We start from the raw sequence: 9,671 nt of genomic DNA on the forward strand, positions 1-9,671 counted from the left end.
GCACCTGAGGCAAAACAAATATTCAACTCCAGCTCAGATGAACACAGAATATGCTAAATTTCAAAGGTTTGTAATAAAGGGTACATTCTCAAAGAAGGCCTGTGGGCTAGAAGATGGTACCCTAGATTGTGTCACTTTTTTCTTTGATTATAAAGTTGGGAAAAAATAAAAAGAAGTTATAAATTAAACCTATGTGAAAATAAGCTGGCTGCTGTCAGATGTAATGACGGTGAGGCAATGAAGTTGATTACACATGTATATGTGCTCAGTGATGCATGCTGGGAGTATGTGCATTTCTTTCCTTTTTTTAGACACTTTCTCGTGTATTGACGAATTTCGGCAAAATCTCCAGTGGAAGTGCCAAAATGATGGTGGAGTTCTTCTCTTCAGCGATGGTGTTCAGGGTCTGAAGGTAGCGCAGCTGCAGGGCTGACGGAGACTCTGCAATCACCAGGGACGCCTCCTTCAACGCCCGCGATGCGCTCATCTCCCCCTCTGCTGCGATCACCTTAAGAGGAGAAACAGGAGGGAAGAAAATGAAAAGAGCTCCTTGATCTCACAGCCCAGTGGAAGAAGCCTCTACACCCACAGTTACGACTATTCTTATTACAAAATCTTGCAGAATTCCTTTTTTCTGGGTTGCGATAGATTTCTTGTTTTATTTGTAAATCTCCTTTAAACCAATTTTTAAAATCTCCAATAACCTATTGTTTAAAAGGATTAGACCAGTATGTAACCTTACAAACTACATAAATCTCCCAATGTTACTTTTTTCTCCTTTTTATGAAATTGAAGTGTAGAAAAATGACAACAATTGAGAACAATAGGTCAGTGTTTCCCACACATTAGTAAATGAATGGCCAGACAATCCCCTTGATCTTATTTTGAAAGTTCAGTTGCTGCTAATTTGCAGCATTTCGTCTCTCAGATGGTCCTCGAAGACATTTCCCTTAAAAGATTTGTGTTTAGACAGTGATATGGGGATGTAGAACCGCCTTACCTTGGCTCGAGCCTCGCGGGTGGCCTCAGCCTCAGATGCCATGGCTCTCAGTAGCTGAGGGGGCAGTTTCACATCTTTGATCTCCACCCGCTCCACTTCAATTCCCCAGTCATCTGTGGCATTGTCCAGAGTGACCTGAGGAGACAGCCATGCAATGTACCGTTTGTAGTACCACATCTGTAAAAATAGAAATTATGTTTAAAAAAAACCCAACAACAATAGATCACAAAGTTTTTAAATGAATGAGAAGGATGTCCCTCATCTTTCAAAGTTTTACATTTTTCAAAACTGTCCAGCAGATGGAGCTGACAGTGGTGGCACGTTTCTCTCACAAAGCAGAGAAACAGACACACATTTTACATCTACACACTGTCACACATTGCATGTCTATTTTTACATTTTATGAGCAAAACTATTCATGAAAAAGTGTCTATTGGTCATCGTTGATCATACTATGATTATACAACTCTTCTGGGAGTGGAAGCTGTTACTGCTACAAAGATTTACCAGTGGGAATTTTTGCCCATTCATCCAGAAGAGCATTTGTAAGGTCAGACACCAGTGTTGGACAGGGGGGCCTGGCTCACAAACTCCATTCTAGTTCATCCCAGTGGTGGACTTTCAGTCAGCTTCTTCAACACAAAACTCATCCAACCATGCCTTTGTGGACCTTGCTTTGTATACTAGGGCACAGTATGCAACAAAAAAGGTCTTTCCCCAGGCTATTCCTACAAAGTTGGAAGCATAGAATTGTCCAAAATGTCTTGTTAAGCTGAAGCAGTGAGATTTCCCTCAAGTGGAAGTAAGAGACGCAGGCCAAACCCAGCTAAACAATCCAACGGCATTGCTGAATTCAGCGAGTAAGAGGTGTGGTCACAGACATTTGTCCACTTCCTGAAGTACCTCCTGATTACTGTCTCTGTGACTCTGAATTGGAAATAAATATTTAATCATTTACAGCAGCTCACCATAAACTGGAAGTAAAAGTTTAATGGAAAAAATAAATAATTAAATTCTAAAGCAAACTAAAAGCTGGACTCGTCATAGAAACATGGGATTAGCTAAGCTTCTCTCAGTTTACAGCAGTTTGTTAGTTTAACAGTAACACACAGTTCGGGTGACAGCTGCATTATGCACCTGGTAAACAAGGCTCAGAGCAAGATGGCATCTCAAAATGCCTTAACAATGAGCCAATAGAGACAGAAGGACTTCACAGAGATGAGGGAATACCTTTTGGATATACCACATATAACAAATGTGTAAGGTCATACCCTTGGACACACCCTTAGAGTGACAGCTCAAAGGCTTATTGGACAATGTAAACAATGTAAAAAAAAAGAAGTAAATTTTGGAAGTGTATAATTATTTCTTGCATGTTTTGGGGTCACAGTTATAGCTAAGAAAAGAGCTGAAGGAGTTTACCTGCATAAAATGTGCAATGTCTTCACGGTCAGACAGAATCTCTGCCAGGTTCTTGTTACTCAGGACATTCCTCAGGGTGGTTTGGGCCAATAGCTGCGTAGCAGCATCTGCGTTACTGACGTTAGCCACGGCCAGAGTAGGATTCTGGATCCGGTAGTAGACCACGCCATCAACACACACTGCCACAGAGTCTGTGGTCAAAACCTGAGAGCAGAACAGTGTTTACACAATACTGTGTAATAAGCTAAAAAACTACAAATAAAATAACTACGCACAGTTATTATTACATGAGCTGAATTCCTGTGAAAGTGATCTGCTTAATGTAACTGGAAGGGTGCATGTCGTACCTCTTGTGGTGGGATGTTAAAGGTGACGGTGCGCATGTCCACATTAATAAAACTGTCAGTGCACGGCAAGACGAAGAACAAGCCTGTGGAATCACAAGAATGCAAATAGTTTCAACAAAGACTAACGCTACGGTAAACACAATAATGAGGAAGCTTCCTCACAAATGTTTGAAAAGACCAGGATGAATGAGATCCTGGCAGGAGGCCAAGTCAAGCTCTCGCTTTATGAGACTGCAGCTGTACTGACAGCAAGGCAAAGCCGTGGATATTTGCAGCTTTCATTAGCCTGTTTCAAGTCACTATGATTGAATTAGTGCATCAAACAATACTAGTGAAATAGACATGTGCTAGGTGTGCAATCATTTAGCAAACATTAACACCACACCAGATAGAGAGTGGTTGGATGCCATTCCTGTCAAGATATTGTAAATTTAAATGGTGAGATCACAGACATCTGTTCGGGAGGGGCAATGATGATAACAACAGTCTCCCCGTGCCACTTCCACCATGAAATCTGAAGCACTCTCAGTCAGACAAGTAAAAAGGTCCCAGTTGGTCTAATACAGTCTGAAAAACATCTTGTGATGCACATAAGCATGTTTATCGATAAACATCTCAGTTTCAGGCAGAATGAAAGATTTTACAGTAAACTTTCTTTGTGAGTCCGTAGATAGAGAAGCCAAGAGTTGCAGGTTGCAGGTGCTATTATTAACCCCATGCTGTCATAAACTGAAGCCCGGGGCTCTCTGAGGAGCCACGTTTCAGCATTTTGAGAGGACACTGCTGGTTTTTAGATCTAGTACAACAAGAAATCAAAGATAAAGAGACAGTGAGTTGTGAGGTGTATGCAAATTGTACCTCGTGGGAGTCTGTATTTTTTACTTCTATGCTTCTAACAAATCTGCTGCCATTCAAAACACAAGTTACATAACTGATCGCATGGATAAGGCATTCAGAAAAATATGCTGTAGCACTTGAACAGCTCTGTGGGTGCAGGTTCACTCGGGCCCCTGTGTGAGGCCTGAGTGCCCACTTTGTCTTTGGTCTTGTTGCTATAAAGCCTACCAAAAAATCACATTTAAATTTTTAGCAATGACATGCCTTGTGTCATTCTGCCCAACAGCAGGAAGAAAACGCTCTTGTAAACACAACACAACAGGACCCACTGCCCCATGCTTCTCTTTGATTCTTCCTATGGTTTTTTTCATGGTTTTAACAACACAAATATTGGACTGTCAATCAGTGTCTCAAAAACTACACTATGGACTGTCACAAAATAGTAAGTAACACACATTACCCCCCCCCCCCCCCAATGAGAAATCCTCAGGATTTACTGGAAGAATTGGCACTACATTTGGTTACCAGATGATGCATGGTAATGTTTCTGTGATCCCCCAAAATGAAGTTGGCTTTTGTGACTTTGAGTCGAGTTGTTTAAAAAAACATTAAGTGGATTTCCATGAAATTTGGTACACGCATTAATATGCCCCGAGAATCAACAGCAATTGCTTCTGTGATTTCATGACTCTTTTTGTCATCTGGTGCCATCATCAGGGTGCATAATTTGCCCAATACTTTGCTATATGAGCAAAACGGATCATACCTCTAATCAGTACTTTCTCCACGCCGGCATTTTAACAACCACACTGTAATGACACTTGGATATACATTATGTAACTTTTTGCGCTCCCTTGCAGACTGATAGAATTAGAGGTTTTTGTAGTAAAGTAACCCCAACCAAACAACTGGCGTGCTCTACAAAACAAAGGGTGAAAAAAAATGTAACTCAACAATACACATCATATATGAAAAATTTATTTTATGTCAATCAGTCCAGTGACTGTGGTCTGCTGTGTGACGATGGGTAAGTTTTCTACACTGTTTGTCTGAATTTAATGCAAGAAAAAAACCCTCCAATTTAAAGCTCAGCTGATAAAGGTTTAATTGAAAACTATCTACTGGAATGCAGGGGCAAAAAATCTAAACTAAATATGCCACTTTCCTAGCCCTGTATACTTTATCACAGTGCATTTCCTCCTTGAGTTTCTGGGTTGCCATAGCAACTGATGTCATTAAGTCTGCCGATAAAAGCAGTAATCAATATTAAATTTATTGACTGCATCTAAAACAACGGACAAGCTAAATGGCTGGTAACAGGACACTGACCAGTGCTTGTTCTCCTCCCGCCCCTTTGAAGCAGCTCTGTATTAACTACAAGTGAGCCACTGAAACACTTAAACAAATGTCCAACAACTGACATTTGCAAAGAAATGTCAGGACATTTGAATGATGATCCATGCAGCCACAGCTAAGCATGAAAAATATATTATCTATGAGTTAAAGACTACTAACATTTCAATAAAGGAACTGTATATTTAGATGACTATTTAAAAAAAACACATGATGGTGTAATAAAAAGAGAAAAAGAAATAAAACATGACTTCTTACCTGGTCCTTTGGCTCCTCCTGACAAAAGGCGCCCCAGGCGAAAAATAATAGCTCGCTGGTACTCCTTCACAATCTGTATACAGAGAAAAACAACCCCACTGTCATATATAAGAGTAATTTCTTTTTCTTGCAGCTAGATATGGAGGTATTCTTATGCATGCTACTTTTAAAAAGAAATGAGTTTTCCTGTAAAGTAAAGATGCATTTTATCTGGGTGAATGGTAAACAACCATGCGTCACCAGCTTTTAAAAGGTGTTTCTAAAATAAAACAAATAGCACTGCAATTTAAGTAGCTGACCACAATACACATCCATATGGAGATGGGCAGAGTAACCAGCAGGAAAATGAGGGAGAGCCCAACCAGAATCCTGCCACAAAAGCCAATGTCAGTGTTTGGGTTCTCCAAAGCTGGGGAAAGAAGACAGACAGCATGATTTCAACTGGTTTGTACCAACTATGAGAATATATTAATGCATACTGAATCTTGTATATTTGGACATATCTACATGTGTATTCTTCTAGATGCTAAGAAATTATATTTTAGATTTTATTTTTTAATTAAGATTTTATTTTTCAAAGGTAAAATGGAAGGAAAAAATCCTAATCTATTTGGCCCTATGTGAAAAAGTAATTGCCTCCTCTCAGCTGAGTTCAAATAGTTGAATCAAGAAATCCCTTAAATAGAACCTGTCTGACAAAGCAGGTAAGCTAAAAGATCTCAAAAAAAACCCCCCAATGCAACATGCCACAATCTAAAGAAACAAAGTGATTGACATCTATCACTCTGGAAAGTGCTCCATTTCTAAAGCTTTGGTACTCCAGCAAACCATTGTGAAAGACGCTATCCATGAATGGAGAGAACTTGTAACGTTAATAAATCTTCCCAGGAAGAGGCTGCGTACCAAATTTACTAGAAGAGCACATCAACGATTCATCCACGAGGTCACAAAAGAATATAAAACAACATCTAATGAACAGTGTTCATGAGTCAACAATAAGAAGGAGATCAGCAAAACTAGGATCTATGAAAGAGTGCCAAGGAAAAAACACAATGCTGACCAAAAAAGCTTTTTTGTGTGAAATACATGTGGCCAGTCATCCAAACACCTGACTGTAGTTCTTGATTCTAAGAGTGGCACAATCAGTTACTAGGTTTAGGTGGCAATTCCTTTTTCACATAGGACAGGTAGGGTTTGGATGGCTTTTCCCCCTTAATACATAAATGGAAAGTGCATTTTGCGTTTGCTGTGGTTTTCTTTATCTAATATGAAAATTTGTTGATGACCTGAAACATGTAAATGTGCTATGCAAAAAGCAAACATATTAAGAAATCAGCTTTCTACTTCTGTCAACATCCATTCAACAGACAAGTCAGAATGCCATGAACGGCTTATACTTAACTTACAATAGTTTTTTTTTTTTTTTACAGTAATTAACATGTATGTTACGTGGTTTAATTCTATTTCTTAAACGCTACCGTCTTGTAAAACATTACTGGACGGTTAACGTGTGAGTGGAACTTATTAACGGCTTATTAACGGTCAGAGCTAGCTAGCTCGTTTTTTAAGTACTGATCACTAAAAAAATATGTACTTTTACCAACATTTAATTAGAAATTTCACGCTAATCTAAAAGTAAAACTTTCAGCTAAGTGCTGACTTAAAGAAAAAGCCAAATAACTCGGCTGGGCCAATGCTCACTGACTTTATGACGCCATCTCTGTCCAGCTATCAGTAAGGCGTAGAAAATTAAGCAGCCGTTACCTAACTGCCGTTCGCGACTTCGGGCTTGTTTCATTTCAGCATCTTCGTTGTCGTCAGCCATAGTCCCGGCCAAATAATAAATAACTAACAGTGACAGTAGGAAATGATAGCGATATATTTATTCACTATGGGCGACAGCCAGTTAGTACGAGGTGACGTTTACCCAAGTTTTTACTTGCAGTAATCTGACGCAAGGGGGCGTGGCTGAGCCCAGCTCCATTCCACGTCCTGGAATACCCCATAACTGTAGAAAACATTGGAAAAACCACCCGGAGAAGAAGAGAACGAGGAAGTTTCATATTCAGTAAACTATTGTTCATGCTATACAAACGTCTGGAGTCACTTCTCATTTCTTAATGTTTTGCTAAGAAATGTTTAAATATATGCGGCAAAACAAACAGCGTATAAGGTGAACACAGTTTGTTCTAATTACCTTGAAAGTCAATATTTGGTGTGACCACAGTCATTCTTCACAGTCTGAACTTTCTTAGGAAGGTTTTCCAGTAATTTCTATAAGTGGTCTTCAGGAATAGTTTTCCAAGTTTCTTGGACATTCAGAGCTCTCCTTTGGATGTTGACTTCCTTTTTTTAAATTTTTCTGTCAAGATGATGCCAGTAATGTTGAGTTCCGAGCTCTGGGGAGGCCAATCCATCATCGACTTCCATTGTGAGTTTCTTCTATCCAGGTATGTTTTCACTGCACTGCCAATGTGTTTGGGACTGTCACACTGAAAAAAATGAAGGCATTGCATAGTGGATCAAAATCTAAGAGTACTTTTCTGCATTCAATACTATCAATTTTAACAAGGTCCCCAAACACCATAGGCTGAAATGAATTACATCACAGGACTTCTTTGTGTTTTACAGATTGATGTAGACGCTCACTATTGCACCTCTTTCCTGACCTCCTTTGTACATGTCAACAATGATCTGAACCAAAAATTTCAAGTTTGGATTCATCACTCAATAAGACCTGCTAATATTTAGTCGAGTTCTTGTGCAATTTGGCATACCAATACAATCTTTTCCCTATTGCCCTTCCTTAAGACCTTCAGATTCTGTTTATCTGCTGTAGATAGTATTTTATGCCAGACGCTTCTTCTTTTGTTCTCTACTGGTTTAATTTCAAAAGAAACATTTTAGAGAGTCTGAAAAAACATTGCTTAAAAATTAATAGGAATAAATAAGAAAAAAATTACAACAAATTATAGGTCCTTGGAAGCAAAATATAAAGATGTGAGGAGTGGCTCAAGACTTGTAAAACTAATTTGATTGATCTGTCCTGACTTTGTCATTCTTATCCCTACTGAAGTCTCATTAAAAGAAACAAAACATGTCAAGTCAAACTGAATGTGTTCAGTTCGATGGGGAGATATTTATACTAGATGTATAAGCATCGCCTCTGGTTTGAAACAAAAAATTTCTCATATTCTAGACTTTCACACAGATCAAAGTATCCTTTGACCACCAAAATCTAATACTTAACTTTTGAATCCAAAGCATATTTGACCCAATATTTATACTGTATTTCCAATATTATACTGTTTGCTTACATTTTGAAGCCTAATATATAGCATTAATGATGTCACAAATATGTGCTTGACTTAAAAATGTGCATGTAGGTGTTGGCATCTGAAGCTGAGATGAGATGTAGTTGAATATTTAAAAAAAATGGCAGAACCTTCAAGTGAGACATTGAGCTCAGTGCTTGGAGCTCACATTTTTTATTTAAGATGGTCTGGTACACCAATAGACCTTGACAGACAATTCAACTGCAAATGAGCTTAAAAACATTATGTAGTCTGCACCGCCTCATGAGGTTAAAGAAAGATCAGCAAGGTTGACTTTTTTATGGCTTCCTCACATACAAAAAATGTAGTGGAAGTAACAGTCTACTCAGTGTGGCAGCTGGAAGCTATTTAAATTAACCTGCTATTTACAGGCTACTGTCGAGGGTTATGCTAATAACTGAAAGTAGCTTCCATTAATAACCCACGCAATGAAATATTTTCAGTGAATTTATGCCATGTTGACATGATAGCATCACACTGTTGCGGCAGATTTGTTGGCTGTGCATGTGAATCTCCTGTTCCATAAAATCCCAAAGATGCTCTATTGGGTTAAGATCTGCTATTTGACTGCAGTAGCTTTGTGTTATCCTTCTGGGAACAACCATCAGAAAATGTGTACACTGTGGTTTAAAAGGAACTGACGTGGTCAACACTAATACTTAGGCAGGCTGTGGTGTCTAAATAATGCTCAATTGATAAAAAGTGGCCCAAAGTCTGCCACACCATTTAAACCACCAGCAGCCTGAATTGTTGATACAAGGTAGGATGGATCCATACTTGTATGCTGTTTACACCAAGTTCTGATCCAACCCCCCAACTGTTGCAGTAGAAATCGACAGTCATCAAACCAGGCAGTGTTTTTTCAATCTTCTATTGTTTGGACCATTCTCTGTAAGCCCAAGCAGCAGTTATCAAGCAGCTAAACAGGTTTACCTGATAAAGGCACACCTGTTTAGCTGTTTAGCTATTTAGAGTCCTCCACCTGACATGGTTTAAGTGTTCCAGTGTTTTGGCATTGTTCTTTCATCAATGGAGAACATTTCTGCCAAGGGCACATCTGTAAATACCTGATTACAGCTTCTCCAGTAAGCCTCCTCTCTGCTTGTTACTGTTGCCTCC

At 39.1% G+C, this 9,671-nt stretch overlaps 1 protein-coding gene across 1 annotated transcript; it reads right to left on the reverse strand.

The window, feature by feature from the left end:
- Positions 1–307: 307 nt before the first annotated feature.
- On the reverse strand, positions 308–7,042 carry LOC134631744 (stomatin-like). Its single transcript, XM_063480299.1, has 7 exons — positions 6,982–7,042; positions 5,517–5,626; positions 5,218–5,290; positions 2,770–2,852; positions 2,423–2,626; positions 1,001–1,135; positions 308–508 (listed from the first exon to the last, which is right to left on the reverse strand). Exons 1-7 carry the CDS (start codon positions 7,040–7,042, stop codon positions 308–310), a joined length of 867 nt encoding a protein of 288 aa, XP_063336369.1.
- Between the last annotated feature and the right edge of the window lie 2,629 nt (positions 7,043–9,671).

The sequence above is a fragment of the Pelmatolapia mariae genome, linkage group LG7 (genome assembly GCF_036321145.2).
Source record: "Pelmatolapia mariae isolate MD_Pm_ZW linkage group LG7, Pm_UMD_F_2, whole genome shotgun sequence".
Classification (NCBI taxonomy): Eukaryota; Metazoa; Chordata; class Actinopteri; order Cichliformes; family Cichlidae; genus Pelmatolapia; species Pelmatolapia mariae.

Coding starts and splice junctions, on each gene's coding strand:
- LOC134631744 (XM_063480299.1), bottom strand. CDS start 7,042: ATGGCTGACGACAACGAAGATGCTGAAATGAAACAAGCCCGAAGTCGC. Junction 5,627..6,981: donor AAGTCGCGAACGGCAGTTAG/GTAACGGCTGCT, acceptor TTCTTTCCCCAG/CTTTGGAGAACCCAAACACT. Junction 2,627..2,769: donor TTAACATCCCACCACAAGAG/GTACGACATGCA, acceptor TTCTGCTCTCAG/GTTTTGACCACAGACTCTGT.